General features: G+C 39.7%; 1 protein-coding gene across 2 annotated transcripts in view; it reads right to left on the bottom strand.

Moving 5' to 3' along the window:
- The window catches only part of acad9 (acyl-CoA dehydrogenase family, member 9), a 93426-nt gene that overhangs the window by 1475 nt on the left and 69726 nt on the right, over positions 1-22225 (bottom strand). For both annotated transcript variants that reach the window (XM_088424352.1, XM_088424353.1), the window contains exons 16-17: positions 13858-13986; positions 77-149 (exon numbers count right to left, since the gene is read on the bottom strand). In XM_088424352.1, coding sequence (XP_088280478.1) covers positions 77-149; positions 13858-13986 — 202 coding nt within the window. The remainder of the gene's footprint in view (positions 1-76; positions 150-13857; positions 13987-22225) is intronic.

The following is a 22225-nucleotide window of genomic DNA, read 5'->3' as shown; positions in this document are numbered from 1 at the left end:
TTTACGAATCGATCAAAATCTAAGACTGGCTCATGCCTACTGGAATACACAAGGTATATATGTCCTCTTCACCTACTTTTTTGCAACTGTGCCATCCAATAATTGTTCTTGATGTAAGCGTCATTGCAGAAGGTGCTTGTGAGCAAAACCTAGGAAAAAAATGACATCACACACATTCATGTAAGCACACATACACACAAAATATAGTTCAGTATATATTTCTTTATAGTTTATACGACCGGTCCCCAACCTTTTTATCACCACGGACTGGTCAACGCTTTTGATTTATATTTCGGACCGGGGGTGTGCTGCTACTTCTGCTACCATCCTTCTCAATATGTATGTTATATTAACAGCGGCCAGAGGCGGTGCCAAAAAAACAAAGATCAGGCACAAACGTATGATCTGTCCAACTAAATCATTTCCAAAACATTATTTCAGGTGCAGCCCACGCAGCCCGGTACCAGGTGATCTACGAACCGACCGGTGGTTGGAGACCGCTGGTTTATGCAGGTTTGTTAAATTTGAAAATTGTTAACGCTGTAATTATACTTGCAAAAAAAGCACTATTTTCAGTGCTGTGCATGGTGTTGTGAAGCAGGGAGGCAATGTTTAGATGTCTGAGATCCAACAAAAGCAGACAATGTGTCAGTCAAAATTCATTCAAAATTCATAAAAAGTGAAAGATCATTTTCTCTATTTTTATTAGTCAGAAAAATAAAAAATGGTGAAAACGTTGTTTTGCTGCTGGTTACCAATCAATGGAGAGAGGTAGAAAAAAAACTTTCTTTTGTAAATGAAAGAGAAAGATAGAAAGAGTTCATGTATTCACCTTTCAAGATTAAAGAGTTTTATTGTCATACGTATAGTATGATTATTCCACGCAAAATGCTTATTCTGTTCACTTCCAGAACAGCAGACTACATTCTATAATCGAGCAAATAAATAAATGCAACAAAAAAAAGAGAAGCAATAAATAGCAATAAAACAACAAACAAAAACAATGGTGCTAATGATATGCAGTGATTCCTCGTTTTTCGTTAATGGATTAGCAGACTGGGGTGGTGGTCTCCGCAGGATGTGTTCTCAAACCTTGACTGGTATCCATGGAGATTATTCTCCCCCCTGAACTTGGGTCAATATTATTTCTTTTTTTTTTTTTCATTGCACAGTGCCTTTTACGGGTGACAGTTATAGAAGATCGAAGGTGGTGCGCAAATCTCTCTTTAACATCAAACTGGCAAGATATGTCTTAGTAGTGAGTTGCATGTGGAGTGTTTTAGTAATTAAGCAGGAATTTGTGCAGTCTTCAATGCAATTTCCTTGACCTTGTGAGGTTTTCAATGCATGTTTCATTGTCTGTTTGAACCTTTCTGCAAGGCTGTTTGTTGCAGGATAGTATGGGCAGTTGACCCTTGGGTGATTGTGAAAAACGGATATCCCATTTATGGACAATAAAAGCAGGATTTTGCGAATAGAAAAGCTAACAATATATATATATATATATATATATATATATATATATATATGTATATGTATAACATAGTTTTGACATTGACTATAACAATAAGTCATAGCAACATAATTTGCTTATGCGTGCCCACTTTTTTACACTTTTGCCCACTTATGATAATATCAGACAAATCAACACGACAAATCACCATATTTGGACACAATATAAAAGAGATCATAACAAAGGCACTTATAAATATGTTTTTGTACTTTCAACCGCTCAAAATATTCAGTGGCATCAGACCTATCTATATAGATCTAGATCAAATAAAAAATAAATAGCTCATAGCCCCTTTATGGACAATAATAATAGCAAACTAATAGCAAAACTAACGCTGTATGTATTTATATTATATACTTTGAGCATTGAATAAGTCAATAAGTCATAGCAACAAAATTTGTTTATGCATGCTCAGTTTTTGACAAGGGCAGTTTATCACTCAACACGACACATCACCATGTTTGGACAAAAATTGGCTCTGCCTTTGAGGTGTCATAACAAAAGCACTAATGATTTTATTTATTTTTTTTTAATTTTCAACTGTTCAAAATATTCAGTGGCATCAGACCTATCTACAGTATCCATATCTAGATTAAAAAAAAAAACCTCATAGCATTTATGGACAATAATAGCAGAATTATGCTAATACCAGGACAACCCATGTTGTACGTATTTATATAATATATATATATAATATATATATATATATATATATATATATACATATATATATATATATATGTGTGTGTGTGTATGTGTGTGTATATATATATATATATATATATATATATATGTGTGTGTGTGTGTGTGTGTATGTGTGTGTATATATATATATATATATATATATATATATATATATATCAATCAATCAATCAAATTTTATTTATATAGCCCTAAATCACCGAAGTCTCAAAGGGCTTCACAGATGAAAAGAGGTCGAACAGAGACACCCTTTCAGTATAAGGTACACAACAGCATCCCCTGTCAAAGCTCCCGGAAGGGGAAGGAAAAACTCAAAAACCCCAATTTGGGGAAAATCAGAAACCTCCAGAAGGGACCACAGGTGGGAGGAGCCCCCTTCTAGGCCCACAGGTTGAAGTGGATGCTGCATGTACCCGACACATAAACAATATAAATTACAGAAAACATATTGTGCTATATAGTGCAGTGATGTCTTGACAGCAGGCAAAGCCATTGGGCAGGAACCATCCCACATTCCAGCCAGGTGGACCGCAGACGGCCGAACTCCTAACCTGTGATGGTCGCCCAGCGCAGGACCCAATGGAGGCGGTCAAGTCAACCCCCACCATCTAGCTAGCCCCCTCTCCCAGCCGGAAGAGGGGGGCAGGAGAAAAGATAATAGAAGAAAGCTGCAGACAGGCGCAATTAACTAAATGCTTTTGAATATAAATGTGTTTTTCTTCGGGATTTAAAGATTTCTACTGAGGTGGCTGCGGGAACTTCCATAGGTAGGGCATTCCATAGTACTGGCGCGCGAATGGAAAATGCCCTTGATCCCGCAGACTTCTTTTTAGCCCGTGGGGTCGATAGCAAACCGGCATTTTGTGATCGAAGTTGTCGGGACGGAACATATGGTGATACTAAGTCGACGAGATAGGAAGGAGCTAAACCGTGTAAAATTTTATAAGTAATTAACAGCACCTTAAAATCACATCTCACGTGTATTGGAAGCCAATGCAGGTCAGCTAGAATCGGAGTAATATGATCAAACTTTCTCGTCCTTGTCAATAGTCTCGCTGCTGCATTCTGTACACACTGCAGGCGTTTAATGTAGGACATGGGAAGTCCAGAAAACAAAATGTTACAGTAGTCTAGGCACGACGTAACAAATGCATGAATTAATGTTTCTGCATCGCTAAGAGAAAGAATAGGGCGAATTTTAGCTATATTGCGGAGGTGAAAAAACGCCGTTCTTGTCATGTTATTAATATGTGTTCGAAAGGAGAGAGTTGAGTCAAATATCACGCCGAGATTTTTTGCAGAACTACTTTGGGAAATAATACAGTTTTCTAGGTTCAGCGTGGTATTCTTAAGCAAGTGCTGATGATGAGCAGGGCCAATAAATAACATCTCAGTTTTATTAGGGTTGAGTAGCAGAAAATTGGAAGACATCCATTGTTTAATCTCGGCAAGGCAAGCCTCCAGTTTACTGCACTTGCACGGATCCGTTATTTCTAAGGGCATATAGAGTTGGGTATCATCAGCATAGCAATGAAAACTAATAGCATGCTTACGTATAATATCGCCGAGAGGAATCATGTAGATGTTGAACAGTAAGGGACCAAGTACTGACCCCTGCGGGACACCACATGAGACGGAGAAAGATTCAGAGATCGCATCGCCATAAGAGACACTATGCGTCCTTCCCAGGATGTAAGATCTGAACCAAGAAAGTGCTGATCCCGAGATACCAACACATGATCTAAGACGTTCTATAAGAATATGATGATCAATAGTGTCAAATGCGGCACTAAGATCAAGCAGTAATAATATTGATGAGATGTTGGAATCCAAGGCTAAGAGAAGATCATTCGTCACTTTTACTAGGGCTGTCTCAGTTGAGTGGTTGGCCCTAAAACCTGACTGAAGGAGTTCAAATCTATTGTTGTCTATCATAAAATCGCGAAGCTGTTGTGTTACAACTTTCTCAAGAATTTTGGCGATAAACGGAAGGTGTGACACTGGCCTATAGTTAGAGAAATCTTCAGGATCTAGGTGAGGTTTCTTAAGTAATGGTTGAATGACGGCCGTATTAAAAGCTTCAGGTACAATGCCAGAGGAGAGTGACAGGTTGATAATATTCAAGACAGATGACCCTAAGACCGGGAATAAATCTTTAACGAGTTTGCCTGGAAGCGGGTCGAGCATGCAGGACGTCGGCTTTGCTGCATTAACCAATTGTGTAAGACACTCCAGGGATACTAAATCAAACTGGGACAGGGTAACCAGACTTTCAGGAACCTGATTGTCCGAACTAGCATCAACAATCACAGTCGAGGGGGTAAGCGGCGCTGCCTTTTTTATTTCTTCCCTTGTTAGCTGAATCCGCTGAGTAAAGAATTGCATGAAATCGTGTGCTGAATGGAGGAAATTATGATTAACCTGCTGCTGCTGTGTTAGCTGCGCTACAGTCTCAAATAAATATTTTGGGTTGTTTTTATTAAGACTAATCATTTTGGAAAAGTAATTTGTTTTTGCTAACCTAATAGCCTCTTTATATTTCAGCAAGCTATCGCACCAGGCCTGACGGAAAACCTCGAGTTTAGTTGTTCGCCATTTACGCTCAAGTTGTCTACTTAACAATTTACACGTACGCGTTTCCTCCGTAAACCACGGAGTGTGCCGCTTCGGACGAGTTTTAAGTTTCAGCGGCGCAATAGAGTTTAGGGAATTTAAAAGAACCGAATTAAAATCATTCACGAGCTTATCGACTGAACCAGTGAAAGGCGGAAAGGCAGCTGTTGCGGAAGGCAGTAATTCAGAAAGTGCAGCAGTGGTTGAAGAATTAATAACACGGCTCTTAAAGCCTTGGTTGTGGACAACAAGACCACACTGAGTTAGGACTTCAAATGTTATAAGATAATGATCAGACATAACGTTAGTAAGCGGCAGAATTGTGACGTTTGAGGCTGTTAGGCCATGGGTTAGCACTAAGTCTAACATATTACCATTCCGGTGTGTTGCTGCTTTTATTATTTGTGTAAAACCAAATGCATCGATTATTGCTTGAAAAGCTACAGTAAGTGGCTCTAATGGGGAGTTCATATGAATATTGAAGTCACCCATAATTAATATATTATCTGTGTGAGTTATTAAGTCAGCCATAAGTTCAGGGAATTCATCTAAGAATCCAGAGGATGGGCCGGGAGGACGGTAAATAACTACCACATAGAATGGTGGTGAGGAGCTCGATCGCATAACGATAAAGTTTGCAAAGTCTTCACAACATTCCGTTTTTCACTAATTTTCTCTCCTTCCTTCCATCCTGTCCCATCAAGCTAGATAAAGGCGTTCGGCCAATAGCATATCGGCATTTCTGTGATTGACGTGTGACGCCGGCCAATAGCATCTCCGTGAGTGAGACCGGGTGACCTTAATCGACCAATAGCATATTCGCATCTCCGTGACTGACTGATAATTATTATTCGCACTTTTTTTTTTAAACGGTTGGAATGTATTGACAATTAATTTAAAAAAAAACACACATTTAAACCAATGACAATTCTTTGTCCTGCAATCGGCACATTTAATTTCATGTCAGCTGTTTTTCCCTTTAGCTGTACAAACACTACACTTAAATGGTAATATATTTAGACACCGTGAGTGAGACAGTCAGTGTGACGTTATAAGACCAATAGCGTTCACGTATTTGCCACAAGTATCTACTGATAATTAATGATGTCGCTACTGTTGATTTTATTGACGCAATTAAACGAGAACATTTCTACATACTCAATGGCCGGCATGTCGAATTGCTCGTAAGGCGAGAGGTTTGTTCGTAAGCGGAGGACAAAAATCTCCCTGATCCACGCTCGTAAGGCGAATTGTTCGTAAATCAGGGTGCTCGTAAGCCGGGGGCCGACTGTATATATATATATATATATATATATATATATATATATATATATATATATATATATATATATATATATATATATATATATATATATATATATAAAATGACATGTACCTTTGTGGAGGTGGAGGGGAGCAGAGACCAACCCGCAGAATTTATTTATTTATTTTCTTAAATGAGAACATATCACCAGCGATTTCCTTCTCTTTAATCCATAATAGAAGAAGCCTCTCCATTTTGTTGTTGAGCGAGGTCCGTCCCCTGGCAAGGAAAGTCTTGCCTTTAGAAGATTGCCAAGCGGTTACGGCCATACTCACGAGCGAGGTTAACTATGCGTGCGCCTCCTTCGTATTTGTTTTTTATCATCTCCTGCTTCGTTTCTATTGTCATCATCCTCTTACTTCTTCCTTTACCGCCACTAGCAATTTTAGAAGCCATGTCTAACAGATAAAGTTTGCAAAGTCTTCACAACACACCGACCAGCTGTGCCATCAAGCTAGATGAAGGCGTTCGGCCAATAGCATATCGGCATTTCTGTGATTGACGTGACACTGGCCAATAGCATATCCGCATCTCCGTGACTGAGACCGGGACTGTGACCTTAATCGACCAATAGCATATTGGCATCTCCGTAACTGAGACTGTGCTGTGACCTTAATCGACCAAAAGCATATCGACATCTCCGTGACTCAGACCGTGACTGAGACTGTGACTGTGACTTTATAAGACCAATAGCATATCGGCGCTTCCGTGTCATACGAGAACAGTTAATTTTGTTGGCGCAGCAAAGCGAAAAAAATAGTGCGGACACACTGACCGGCATGTTGAGTTGTGCGTAAGACGAAAGGTTTGTGCGTAAGAGGGGGACAAAAAACGCCGTGGTCCACGTTCGTAAGATGAAAAATTCGTAAAACAGGGAGTTCGTAAACTGGGGGCGCACTGTATCTATCTATATATATATATATATATATATATATATATATATATATATATATATATATATATATACATGTAAATTATATATATATATACATGTAAATTATATATATATATATATATATATATATATATATATATATATATATATATATATATATCTTTGAACCGTGATGTGGACATGCTATTCACTGCACCTCTGAGCTACCCCATTTTCAATCAGTGGACCAATCAACGTTTATGCAGACACAAAAATCAATAGGCAGTATATTTATTTATTTATTAATTCATGAATTCATTCATTCATTTATTTTTGTCAGCCCTGCCCACCGGTCACTAGGCAGTTTTTTGTAAAGGCCTGCCCTCTTAGCTGCAGACTGCAGGCAGTGTTCCCTCTAAGCTGCGAGCGTGCTATTATTAAATAATATTTAATATTAGACCTCATATTTTTGTGGTTAATTAGACCAATAATATTGTTTTCTGTACCATTTTGCATTGTGACAGCGAGTGACAAGTTTCCAGCCTATAAATGTTTCACTTATACTAGTCGTCCAATCAAACGTAAGGACAGAAACGTTCCCTGCATATACACCCCATGCTGGTTAGCTAGCTAACAACAGTGCGGAGTTAAGAGACGTCAAATGATAACCCCTTTTCCTCGCGAAATGAACGAGCAGCAACACATCCGCTCAACATGCCAAAGTAAAAAAGAAATGCGCTTCCTATCAGATGGAATGGCTGTCGGAGCATATGCAAATAGAAGAACAAGCGGTGAAAGTGAGTGAGATTTTTTTTAATCTTTTTCACAACTTGTGGCTCGTTTATTGCCATGGTGACAAGTGCACTATACATCACACTGTCATGTCTAAAACATTTATTGCTCAAGATATAATAAAATAATAACAAACTTGTTGAAAACGAACAGAAATAGTTGTGATGTCTTTGGCAACATTGTACGTTCTTCTGGCCACCTGGCTTACTTGTATGCTTGCCCAGATTCAAATAAAATAAGTATATCAACATTTCCACAGGTCTCTCTTTGAATCAATAAAACGATAAATTTATTTCCACAGCAGTTCTAAAGTTCTTTAAAAAAAAGTACTTCAAGTAAAAGGCAAACTTTACGGTGAAGAAACCGTGCGCTCTAATCTGCAATCAATCTCAATTGCCCCTGTGACGCAAACCCCAAGGCTCTTAAAGGGGCAGTATCATGGACCTCTCTCCCAGACTTAAAGGGGCAGTAACATAAATGTCCACTGGACAGTGAGCAAAAACAACCAATCAACAAATTACAAAAACTGAAATTTAAATTAACTTTGGGATTTTGGGATCAAAACCAATAATAATTCCAAATGCTGTGAGTTGGCTCCTACAAACATGACAACCATAGGCACATCGTTCTCCCGTATTGGTCCTGGACGACGCTTTTCACCTCGGCTATGCCCTCATAAATGACAGGCTATGTGCCCAGAAGCACAGTACTGGTCTTTACATATGTTTAAAAGTTGTTGGACATCATCAGGTCGTGCTTTACCCTTCATTTCTTAGAGTTCCAAGCCGCCTTGCAACATCATTCCAGGGCCGCAGCTAGGCCCTTGGATATGCTCAGAGCCCCCCTCCTTCCTTGCTCATTAATGATAAAATGTGTGTCATGTGATGTAGGTTACTTCAGGGGCGACATCAGATATGCACACGGCGACTCACTGTGTTGCTCACCTTGGTCCAATGCCTGCTCAGGTAATTTGTGTGAATGCTCAGGCACATTCAAAATTAGAGGGAACATTGACTGCAGGCATGACAAAGTTTTTATTGTATGCTTGAAAACACCCTCATCCAATAGGATTCATATTCTAACAATGGAAAATAGTTGATGCTTACTCTTCAGTCACTAGGGACTTTTTGTCAGCAGACTAACATGTCACATCACGCACACAGTCTGTAATGTCGTCTTCTAATAGTGAGTGCAAACAGCATACACGTTCTCAAACAAATCTTTTGCAGACAGTGATGCCCACTTTCAAGACTTGCAGGTCCAATTTAAACATTTCGCCCCAATCAACACTTGCAGGCTACCCTCTTTTGCACATGCAAAACTAACATGTATGCGAACCTTTGCATTAGCAAGACAAACACAGATGCGGAAGCACACACTTGCCACCAACATTCAAACACATATATTTTAAATAATAGCGCGAACGGGAATAAAAAAATACCTTCAAGCACTGATGCAAAATTGCACATACATACTTGTGAAGAGAATCATACATTAGGATGTTATCATTATGTGTTTATTTCCTTTTTAGAATAGCATGCACTGCTATCCATCTATGCAGTACTAGTTCATCTTGCCCCAGTCTGATAAAGGTGATGACGCAGCAAAGTGTGATCTGGAACCTTGGACCAGCTGTTGGCGTTGCCCATCTGGCTGTTTTTGTTAGGTCTTGTAAAATGCAATGATTTGCTGAATAAATAAAAAGCAGGCAGGGAAGGCCGGGCTTTTGAATGCTTTTTGGCGAGCATGAGAATGTACGTTAAGCCTTCCCTTTGCCGGCAAAGAAAAGTCAATCTTGGTTGGTCTGAGTTACTATTTTACTGCTTAGCAGCTGGGCTTGTCTTAGTCTTCTTTGAAAAAATTCTCTGACAAGACTCCTCTTGCAATCTATGTTTTGTTGTTTTGATAATATACTCCCTCTGTGCAATGTTTATAAAGAAATTTCACTACTACGCTCTGGCGCCACCTCCTGGATTAGTCGTGTTAAAAGTTTCAATTCTACAAGTTCTTTTTTGACCGACAGTTGAAGGCCCATTGAAGGGTTTCACAGTAATCATAGAGAAATGCATGAGAAAACAACAGGTTTACAGTATAGTAATCCCTTGTTTATGGGGGGGGGTTACGTTCTAAAAATAACACGCGCAAAGTGAAATCTGTGAAGTAGCCAGCTTTTTTTTTTTTTTTTTATTATTTTACAATGCAATACTAAACTATAGAATAAGACCAAAAATCAAAACCAGTTTTAAAGCCCCAAATTTCAACATAGTAATACAAAGTTGGAAACATTGTCACTCACGTATTTCACAGTCCCAGCTATGCCTCTTCGTCCTGAACCCGCACATTGTTAGCTGAAAACATCCACATTCATCCAAAGCAAACATCCAAAGCTCTTTCTTTTCTGAGCAAGAAGATTTTTATAAACGGATATGCCCGGACATCGAATTAAAGTGAAGCCTCTTATATCATAACAATACACTTGAAATTTCAATTAATTATAAAATAAATAAAAGTCAGACTTCCAAAGCTGCACATTTCTCTGTTGCTGTCTGTGTGTCTACATAGTGTGTGCGTTTGCTCTCGGCACGCCTACGAGTCACGTGATCGGCTCCCAGAGACCAAGCTGTCAATCAATGTGCTTACTAGCACGTTTGCACACAACAGTTAGAGGAGAGACACAGGAGACAAAAGCAAGCTTTTGGATCCTCTTCTTACCTTTTGTAATAAGTTGACAAGTGAAAAACCAATACAGTAGAGCGTCAATATTTTATTTCAAGACAACAGTTAAAGCCCCTGAGCCATTCAGGATTCAGAGCACAATGCGCTGTAAAAAAAAAATATATATGCACACTAAAAAATACAGCGAGGGATTACTGTATATGGAAAATGGCTATTTACAATTAGTGTCAATATGGCAAAAAATTGATTCAAATCATGTTCCAGGGTATCATTTTCTGAGCGCCAATCTGAAACAGTTAGAGATTAGAACTTGGTGTCCTTTTGAATTTTGGCCTCTTTTGACATTCCAACAGAAATTTTAGGTCTGTAGTGGGTTTTGTTTCAATGCTGTATCTTCGTTGAAACACAAAAAAGTTGCAAAGTCCAAAAAATGTCACCAAAAAAAATACAAGAGTTGTGTTGCACTCCATTTGCTTGTAAGAAAGCACCCATTTCCTATAAAACCAACTGAGGACCATTGTCAGAAACTAACTGTGTAGGAGATCCAAAACGACTAAACATTTCTCTGAGTTCCTCGGTCTTCTGTGTGGTTATTAACTTCATGATAGCCACTTCAGGCCACTTGGTGTGTGTATAGACAGTGACAGAAACTTCTATCCTTCAACGGACGTAAAAATGTACACACGTGTGCTCTTGTGGGAACTCCGAGGGGTGGAAAAGAGCAAGTGGTGGATTGTTCTGAACCTTGTGACATGATGAACAACTTTTAGCTATTTTCTCAATCTGTTTGTCCATGTTTGCCCACCGAATGTAGCTTCTTGCTAGTTCTTTCATTCTCACTATTCCACTGTGACCTGCATGAAGTGTCTGTAACACATTTGTTTGTAGTGACATGGGAATAATGACTTTCCTCCCCCATAGCGAAAAAACAGCCTGGACATAGAGCTCCTCCCATCTCTCAGGGAAGGGCTTCATGTTTGAGATATCATCTGCAGGGTATCCCTTAATGATTAAGTCCATGACTGCAGACAACATGCGGTTGCTTTTTCCACCTCAGTGAAGTAGAAAATGTCTACAGTGTTCGAATTTGGCTTCATGACAGGAAGCTTCCACCTAGACAACCCATATACATTACAATGAGAGTTCGACTTAAGAAAACTGATGTCATATGAATGTCCTGACAACAGCAAAGCCCATCCCTGAAGTCGTGAAGGCACCGAGAGATGTTATTCCATTGTATGGTCCAAGGATGGTTGTAAGAGGACGGTGGTCAGTCCAAAATGTGTGAACTTCTGTCCATAACAAGTAGTAGTGAAACTTCCTGACCCCGACCACAATGCTTAGCGCTTCCCGTTCCAGTTGAGCATAGTTAGCTTCTGCCTTGTTCGGTGTCCTCAAAGCAAAAGCAATCGGTTTTTTCCTCACCATCTGGCATTACATGAGATATTGCCACTCCCACACTTTCCATAGGGAGAGGCGTCACAGGCTAACTGAATCGGAAGTGACAGATTAAAATGAATAAGAAGCGCCGAAGCTGTTAGAGCATCCTTCACTTTCAACTCCTGACAACAACTCCTGACAAGCTGCCGTCCATTTCCATGCCTTTTCTTTGCACAGCGGGTTATGCAACGTTTTTAGTAGTGATGCCACATTTGATATGAAACATCAATAATAATTCAATAGTCCAAAGAAAGACTTAAACTGGCTCACGTTTAATCGTGGCGGTCCATCCACAATGGCTGTGATTTACGAAGGTGTCCTGTGTAGTCCCTTTGAAACGATCATGTAACCCAAATATTCCACAGATGACTGAAATAAACCTCACCTTTGGCCTTTCTGATTCTGAGTCCATACTCTTTCCGTTTCTGAAGAGTTGCGACCACGTTGCGCAGATGCTCATCATCATTTGCTCCTGTACACAGAATATCACCCAGGTAGCATTGCACTCCTGGTATTCCACTCAGGATTTGGTCCATAGCTCGCTGAAATAGCCATGGAGCCGATGTGATGTGATTGATGCCAAATGGCAGTCTCCGATATCTGAAAGGTCCTTTATGTGTGTTGATCGTCAGCATGTCTTGTGACTGTTCTTTTGTAGGTCATCTGTAGGTAAGCATGGATGAACTCTATCTCGCTGAAATGTGCCCTGCTCAGGCCACCAAATAAGTCATCTATTAGTGGGAGGGGACACTGCTTAGCTTGTAGAACAGGATTTAGCATTGCCTTCGAAAAAAAAAAAAAAAAAAAACCCTCAATTTTTGACCAGCACCCCCAAATCGGAATGGAATGGAAGGAGTTTCATTATCATTACCAAAAGCCTTTTGAGCCTTCATCCACATTAATTATTTGGACAAGATTTGCAGTTGATATTTCCTCGTCTGAAGAATCACACGCTACTGTATGTCCTCAGCGTGCTTCACTGTGCGCACATTTCTTTTCATCTCGTGTTTCGCAATATCACTTTTATGTCTGGTCTTTGTCTTTGATCCTTTTATTTCTGCATGCCCACTCCACGTGGCTTTTTTTCCTGCACCCTTGTCTTGGTAACGTCTGTGAAACCTGAATCTTTCTGCTATCATGAAAGGCTTGGGTGAAAAATGGTGAGTTAGTGTATCCATAATTTCCTCGTAGCTTTTAGATTCTGGCTTGGTCAGCTGTAATAATTTACATAGCAGGTTAAACGTCTTGGGACCCATTACACTTAGAAAAATGGGAACTAACTTTTCATCTGCTATTCCATTAGCTGCGACGAAATACTCAAAGTTCTCCATGTACGACCTCTATTGCTCCGCGCTCTCAACAAGGGGCTCAATAAAGCCAATAACTCCAGCCATTTTTAGACTCCTAGTTAAATGTCTAGCTTCCCCTCAAACTTCCTCTGACATTACTCACAAAGTGTGTCTGGGCAGCCAGCGCTGTTTATCACCTGGTCCGGGCGAAGAAGCACGGCAAAAAGCAAGACAAACTCGTCTGTCACAAACTGCAGCGTCAATTCATCTGTCCTCGTCACTACTTTTTGTTATATCTTTCACTTTACCTTGTTACTTAATATAACAATGATATTCCGGACTACAATATAGTGTTCACTCTTTATTAGTATTGCACCGAGTTGTAACCAAAAGGCCGTGGAACGCAACCTGCAGTTGGGGTTACCCATCATGCATTGTGTGACAAAACTACGGGTAACATTACAGCTCAAAATACACCAACTACACCACAGAGAGGCGAGTGAATTACAGAGTGAATGTTAGGCTTTTGACCAACACTGTCTTGATTAGGAGAAAAAGGTAAAGGTTTTACCATACCACATACATCATGGTTATGATTCCAAAGGCCAAGTCTGAAGAAATATACCATACATACCTCATGATCATGATTCCGAAGGCCAAGTCTGATGGAACGGCTACTTCTAGACAGGACAGCTGTCATGGCATAAAGGTGGATAAGGACATCTGCTACTTTCTTCAGAATAAGCTGTTCATCCACGATCGTCTAAAAAAAAAAAAAAATAGATGAATAATTAAATGAACACGTACATACTGTACATATTAGAGGTATGCCCAAAAATTTATACACAAGAGAATCAAAATTCTCGTTTACAACTATTCAGACGATAAAATGGACCAAAACTATCCATCCATCCATTATCTTTAGCCGCTTAGTCTCACTAGGATCACTGGCTTGCTGGTGCTTGTCTCAGCAGCTTTCGGGCAGTTGGTGGGGCACATCTTAAATTGGTTGTCAGCCAATTGCAGGGCACACAGAGACAAACAACCATTCACGTACACACTTACACCACTTAAGTGTGCTAAGAAAGTGCTAGCCGCTCAACACAGTATGACAACACTGTACTGTCAAATGGCGTTGGACATTTCAAACTCAGATATATCACTGGATTATATTCAAGAAGAATGATGGATGAAATTACTTTGATACATCCACCCATTAGTTGCCGCTGAAGGAATCTAGAAAAAGCTTCTTGCCTTAAACTATTTCCTAGCGTGTTCGTTTTTGTTGAAAGATCAGCCATACCACAACATAGTGAAACACTATGTTTAATCCAGACAGAGTGGGAAAGTACAAGAGGCCCCGGGCCAGTCCTGCCGCGGGTCGGAGCAGAAAATGGCAACGTTTCACCTTCCACATTCAGTTCTTATACCCTTTTGGGGCATGTAGTCCCACTGTGGAATGCAGGTGTGTGTGTGTGTGTGTGTGTGTGTGTTAGCGTGCACGTGCGTGTGTGCGGGCGTGGGGGTCTGTGGGGAAGGTGTCTTGAAAAGTCTTTGTTCTGCCAGCCATTCTTTGAAGCAGGAGGAAGTCTGAGCACCATAAACCCAGACTGATATCTTCTCTTGAAGGCCACACCTAGCCTTTTGCTCCTGGTGGAATGTTGTGTCCGGGGATGCCATCTGTTCCTTTCAAAGGTGACAACTTGTCTTTATTTCTCCTGGGCCAAGACTATATCTGTTTTATACTGACATTACGTCGTCTCAATCTTTATTAGAATAACACAGTTCCATGTACACACTATTTTATTGATATACTGCATTTTAAAAATATGTATTTTCTTCACCGCTTTGTCTGAGATGTGATTTTAAGGTGCTGTTAATTAATTTTACTCGGTTTAGCTCCTTCCTATCTCGTCGACTTAGTATAACCATATTTTCCGTCCCGACAACTTCGAACTTCCCCTTCTGGGAGCTTTGACAGGGGATGCTGTTGTGTACCTTACATTGAAAAGATGTCTCTGTATGACCTCTTTTCATTCTGTGAAGCCCTTTGAGACTTCGGTGATTTAGGGCTATATAAATAAAATTTGATTGATTGATTGATTGATCACAAAATGCCGGTTTGCTATCAACCCCACGGGCTAAAAAGAAGTCCGCGGGATCAAGGGCATTTTCCATTCGCACGCCAGTACTATGGAATGCCCTACTATGGAAGTTCGCGCAGCCACCTCAGTAGAAATCTTTAAATCCCGACTTAAAAACACATTTATATTCAAAAGCCTTTAGTTAATTGAGCCTGTCTGCAGTTTTCTTCTTTTTTCCTTTTTTCTATCCCCCTCTTCCGGCTTGGAGAGGGGGCTAGCTAGATGGTGAGGGTTGACTTGACCGCCTCCATTTGGTCCTGCGCTGATCAACCATCGCGGGTTAGGAGATCGGCCGTCTGCGGTCCACTTGGTTGGAATGTGGGATGCTTCCTGCCCAATGGCTTTGCCTGCTGTCAAGACATCACTGCACTGTATAGCACAATATGTTTTCTGTATTCTATATTGTTTATGTGTATCTATATGTCTGTATTTGGTACATGCAGCATCCACTTCAACCTGTGGGCCTGGAAGGGGTTTCCTCCCACCTGTGGTCCCTTCTGGAGGTTTCTGATTTTCCCCTAATTGGGGTTTTTGAGTTTTTCCTTCCCCTTCTGGGAGCTTTGACAGGGGATGCTGTTGTGTACCTTACACTGAAAGGATGTCTCTGTATGACTTCTTTTTTTGAAAGCAGTCTCCACATGACCTCTTTTCATCTGTGAAGCCCTTTGAGACTTCAGTGATTTAGGGCTATACAAATAAAATATGACTGATTGATTGATCTGTTGTCGGGTCGCGGGGGCAGCAACTTAAGCAGGGAAGCCCAGAAACCCCTCTCCCCAGCCACTTCGTCCAGCTCCTCCAGGAGGATCTCCGGGCGTTCCCAGGCCAGGCGAGAGACACAGTCTTTCCAGCGTGTGCTGGGTCGACCCCAGGCCTCCACCCAATGGGACATGACCAGAACACCTACCGAGGGAGGTGTCCGGGAGACATCAAAACCAGATCCCAAAGCCACTTCAACTGGCTCCTCTCAATGTGGAGGAGCAGTGGCTCAACACCAAGACTTTCCATGATGACCAAGCTTCTCACCCTACGCATCTCAAAGGGAGAGGGCAGAAAAACCCTGCGGAGCAAACTCATTTTGGCCGGGATGCAGTTCTTTTGGTCACGACCCACAGCTCGCGACGATAGGTGAGGGCAGGAACGTAGATCAGTCGGTAAGCAGAAGGTTTCGCCTTTCGGCTCAGCTCTTTCTTCAGCAGGACCCGTACAGCATCCGCATCACAGTGGATGCTCACCAACTGTCAATCTCCCATTCCATCTTGCCCTCACTCGTGAACAATTTCAAATTGGAACAATGTAAACGTGTCTTATTTAATGTACTGTTGACAAATGAATAGAGATTTGGATTAAAATTTGTGAACTGAAATGTGAGGAAATTGCACACATTTAAATGAGGAAAAAAGCAAGCTTGGTGAAGTATGAATTTTCAGAATAATCCAGTAGGAATGATGAGAGTTTTTGGACAGTTGGAAGATCCATCCCCAAAACATTTTGGAAAGTGGAAAGGGAAGCGCAAGCTTGCTAGCTAGCAAATTTGTATGCTACACGTTACAATGCGTCTGGAAATCGAGTGTTCTCAATTGTATTTATGCCTTTTCAGATAAAGTTTGGCACTGAAAGACTTAAGTACACCAACATATATATAATGTTTAAGCATGAAATGTCTGCAGGTTTGCAGGTTTTGGTAATTAGGCATTTTTCTGGATTATATAAACAGTTTTATAGTATAAATAAACAACAATATTTTGAAAGATGACTGAAATTAACTACCATCGAGTGACAGTAGCTTATTTCAAATCAATTGCTCAAGTAATATATGTATTAATTAATAGCATTGAAATTACAGCTCTAAATTATATAATTTTAAAATATTTATTTAGTTACTAGCCATTTTTCTAGATTTTATACACAGTTTTATTTATAAATGCACAACAATATTTTGAAAGATGACTGAAATTAACTACCATCAAGTGATACTAGTTTATTTCAAACCAATCGTTCGAATACTATATGTATTAATTAATAGTACAATGTGAATTCTGTCATTTCATGTCGATGAGAGTCTATTTCTCTCTTAATAGCCTTGTTAATAGTCTCGTAATGTCGCCTGCTCATTTTTGAAAGCCGAAAACCTCCCAGACAGACGACTTTGTTTGGACAGGGCGAATATGTTTAAAGTTCGATTGATTTGCTTTCTTGACCCACAATTCACCTCGATGGACTGCTCGCATCCTAACTCGAACAACATCCGAAATAACGCTCAGTGAAAGTAGCATCAAAGTATCAATGTGGTTGGCTAAGGCAGCCAAAGACTATTAACATCAAGATGACAAACCAGGAAATGAACGCGAGAGCGTGATTTAGCGAAGGCAGCCAAAAAGTATGAGCCACATCAAGGAGAGGCTTTCGTTGCAGGCTGCCATTGCCTCGTGTGAAACAATTGTTTAGCAACACCCCTACAAAATAAAAAATTGCGTCGTCGTTGATTCGAAAATTGGTGGGGAAACAGGCTTTGATTTTGCACTGTGTAATGTAAAAATCTATGGTACCAGTTAGTGCAGTGGTCCCTCTCATTGTCAAAGTTTGTGCAGAAGTTCTAAACTTTTTCAATTGCCGTCAACAACATTGTTTTTCTAAATCAATTTAATGAGTAATGTGATTTAGAAAATATAGACCAGCATTAACAGTTCAGTTGGCCAAAAAAGTTTTGTAATTATTTCTGGCGCTTGGATGCGTTTTTTTTTTTTTTTTTTCCAGATTCAGAATACGTTAGATCAGGGATGGGCAAACTTTCTGGCTCTTTGAACCAAAGTGACTCTTAAAATTTGACAGCAGGGACGGTACAGCAACAAGATACAATACATATAAAAAAAACAAAAACAATCTGCATTTGTTAACAGTATATATCAAACATAAACAAAGCTAAAGTATTCATGTAATTAAATATTTGCAGTGCATCAAAGTCTAGAGGTAATCCTGATGTGGCAATTCTCAGAACAGATCTGAGGTGTTCATCACTCATAACACTCCTAACACTCATAACACTCAAAGCCAACCTCTGTTATGCAGCTCAGGAAAATTATCAGTACAGTGGGCCCCCGTGTTACGAGATTAATCCGTTCCTCGGTTGGGGTCGTAGGAAGAATTTGCCGTACGACGGGCAATCCAAACCTATGTTAAATAGCTAATGCGTTTAGAACCCCAGGTAAAAACATCAAAATTGTACATGCATATTAAACATTGGTACCAAAATAGTACAGTAAGTGCTATGTATACATAACATACATGTATACAATCAGAAAAAAATCATAAATAAAAAATATAGAAAGGATTTATTTACCTTTGAGTGCCACTTGTTATGCCCATATTCCCGAATAAGTGTTATCTCCAGCATCGTTTCCATATAAATCATCTTATTACTTCTCTCTTTAACATCACTAGGAATCTTGGGGCCCATGGCTAACCCTTTCAACTTTGAATTAAGCAGTACAATGCAGTATAATTACAGTTTTTTAACCACTCATAATCGAACATTTACCCTTCCGGCATTTTGAGGCCGACCAATAGCAGACCACTATCTCTGTGAGGAGACGCCAACCAATAGCAGACCAGCAGTCACGTGTTGCATGGAAGCAGTTAGACGGCAATAGTAAATAAGTGCAATTACCTAAAAAATCCAGCAGATAAAGGCAAAACAACACTAGTGCAGCCAAGCGCCTAGGTTCATTACACTTGTTTTGGTCGCATAACCAGGAAAATGTCATAAAGAGGGGATGCAAAAACTCAGTATCCCAGGTCGCAACATGAAAATAACGCAAGTCAGGGACGTTGTAACACGGGGGTCCACTGTATTTCCCAGTAGCGCCAAAAAATAAAAAAATATCCTGCTTGAGTTACCTTAACTTTAACAAGCAAACATTAGAAAAATAAAAGAAATAAACTGGTGATGGCGAAGTCCCCTCGCTCGATTCGAGTTGACAGGTTTTGCAACGTGGTAAACTTGCAACATCGTTTTACACAGTGCTTCCTGTCATGTTGCAGCATGGCGAGTGGAGTACTGAGGTGCAAGAAGGTAGACCCAGAAGTGCAAGGAAGGCAGGAGGGAGTAAACTCAAGAGTGGAGGTTTAAAAATAAGGCAGGAACAATCATAAGCAAAAACTGGACAAAGTAGCAAACCAAGGAGAACGAAACTAAACTCACAGGGGACAGCGACCAAGAGACATGGAACATACGAGGAGCACTTGGAATAACAAGGGCCCAACACTTGCTAAGACGAGACAGGGATTTTAAATACACTAAGACTAATTAAGGGAAACACACAACAGCTGGATGGGAACACGAGGTAGGGGACCGGATTGGTTAACAATCAGGGGGCAGGAAGGAAAATTTTTAATTTTGGGAAGAGGTAAATGGATACACGAATGGAATGGCGGGCATCAGGGGAATCGATTAAAGTTGGAACGGTGGGAATCGGAGCAGGAATGGCCAAGATAGACGGTTACAAAGTTTTGGTGAGGAAAATGGGAATAAGGAATTATGGGTAAAAATATGAAAATAGTTATGAATTACTGGAAGGTATGAATATGAGTAGTATTGAGAATGTGGAATGTATTAACTGATTAATGTGAGTGTGAAGTGGAGAAGCTTCAGGTAAAAAATGTTAAATCCACCACTGGAAATGAATTATGAATTGTTATACATGAAAAATATTGAATTATGGGAAAATATTAATAATTATTAACTGTTAAATGTTATGAAAATGAAATAGGAAAGCTCAAAATGTAAAATGTTTAATCTCCCATTGGGAATGAATGGGAAGCCCTCCCATTGGAAATGAATTATGAATTTTTGAAGGATGAAAAATATGGGAATATGGGAAAATATTGGAATGTATTAATTACTGGAGTGATGGGAAGGATCCCTAAAACGAGATGAATGAGTTAAATATTGAAAATATGAAAAGGGAAAGCTGTAATAATGAAACAAAAAATGACCCAATGTAAGTCAATGGGCCTTTTTGGGGTGGAAAACCGGGAATTCTGGGAAAACTGTGAATACTTGGAATTCCAAAAATGGAAACGCCCTTTGGGCGCTAAACTGGAATAATGTGAAATTGGAACGGTGTGAATCGGGTAAACTGGGAATGAGCTGAAACTCGTCGAAAAACAGACAGAAGTAGAATAATAATAATATTATTATTACACACAATGAATGACCTAATTGAAAATGAATTGGTTCATTAAAGGTACAGTGTGTGGAACTGTGGGAAAATTTAGATTCCTGGTAATAGGTAAATGAATACACCAATGCATTGGCGGGGATGAATGGAATTGATTAAAGCTGGAACAGTGGGAATCGGATGAAGAATGGCAAAGAAAGAAGGTAACAATATTTTGGCAAGAACAATTAACTGAGGAATTATGGGTAAAAAATGGGAAAAACTTGAAATTGTTGGTGCAAGGGTGTTCTTGGCAATCTAACCCATAATGGGAAATACCTAAAGTTGGAACGATAAGTATAGGTTGGACGCAAATGGAGATATCACAAGAGGAAACATCAAAAATCAGATTTTTCGCGAGTTTTAGGGGGCTATTACTTATGCAAAACAGATGCATTGTGGGTAAATGACACCCTGAGGTCATAGGCAGGGTCAAGATGAATGGTTAAACGCTGAATCGGCCTGAATCCGACAAACACCTGTAGTCATTAAAGTGAAAAAAAACAATAATTTTTCGAATTTTGTAAAATATCACAAAATTTCAAAAAAAAAGAAAAAAGTACACTTAAAAGTTCAAATTCTGAATTTTGGGGGATTATATTGAATAGTTTTGATGTTCAACATTAGGAGAGTGTTGTTTTTATTGTTCTGAGTAAACCAAGATGGCCGCCATACTGGGTGGAAGTTGGGCTGAGCGCTCATGAGCTGTCTGATCAGATATCCAAGATGGCCGCCCCTGAGGGTTGATGGGAAATGGAGTCTCAGTGTATGTGGGCAAGTGTCCAAGATGGCCGCTTGACAACCCCATGGGAAATGGAGTACTTTGTCTACTTAAACAGTAGTCACTGAAGGCCGAACGCCCACACAATGAATGACCTCATTGAAAATAAATTGGTTCATTTAAGGTACAGTGTGTGGAATTGTGGGAAAATTTTTCATTTTGGGAAGAGGTAAATGGATACACGAATGGAATGGCGGGCATCAGGGGAATCGATTAAAGTTGGAACGGTGGGAATCGGAGCAGGAATGGCCAAGATAGAAGGTTACAAAGTTTTGTTGAGGAAAATGTGAATAAGGAATTATGGGTAAAAATATGAAAATAGTTATGAATTACTGGAAGGTGTGAATATGAGTAGTATTGATATTGGGGAATGTATTAACTGATTAATGTGAGTGTGAAGTGGAGAAGCTTCAAGTAAAAAATGTTAAATCCACCACTGGAAATGAATTATGAATTGTTATACATGAAAAATATTGAATTGTGGGAAAATATTAATAATTATTAACTGTTACAAAGGTGGGAATGAGCCATAAGGCGAAATGTATGAGATAAATGTTATGAGTATGAAAATAGGAAAGCTCAAAATGTAAAATGTTTAATCTCCCATTGGGAATGAATGGGAAGCCCTCCCATTGGAAATGAATTATGAATTATTGAAGGATGAAAAATATGGGAATATGGGAAAATATTGGAATGTATTAATTACTGGAGTGATGGGAAGGATCCCTAAAACGAGATGAATGAGGTAAATATTGAAAATATGAAAAGGGAAAGCTGTAATAATGAAACAAAAAATGACCCAATGTAAGTCAATGGGCCTTTTTGGGGTGGAAAACCAGGAATTCTGAGAAAGAGTTA

Source organism: Hippichthys cyanospilos, chromosome 9 (assembly GCF_059441005.1).
Source record: "Hippichthys cyanospilos isolate Australia breed blue-spotted pipefish chromosome 9, RoL_Hcya_1.0, whole genome shotgun sequence".
Classification (NCBI taxonomy): Eukaryota; Metazoa; Chordata; class Actinopteri; order Syngnathiformes; family Syngnathidae; genus Hippichthys; species Hippichthys cyanospilos.
Note: the sequence above shows the minus strand (reverse complement) of the source record. Positions and strands in the feature narration are given on the sequence as shown.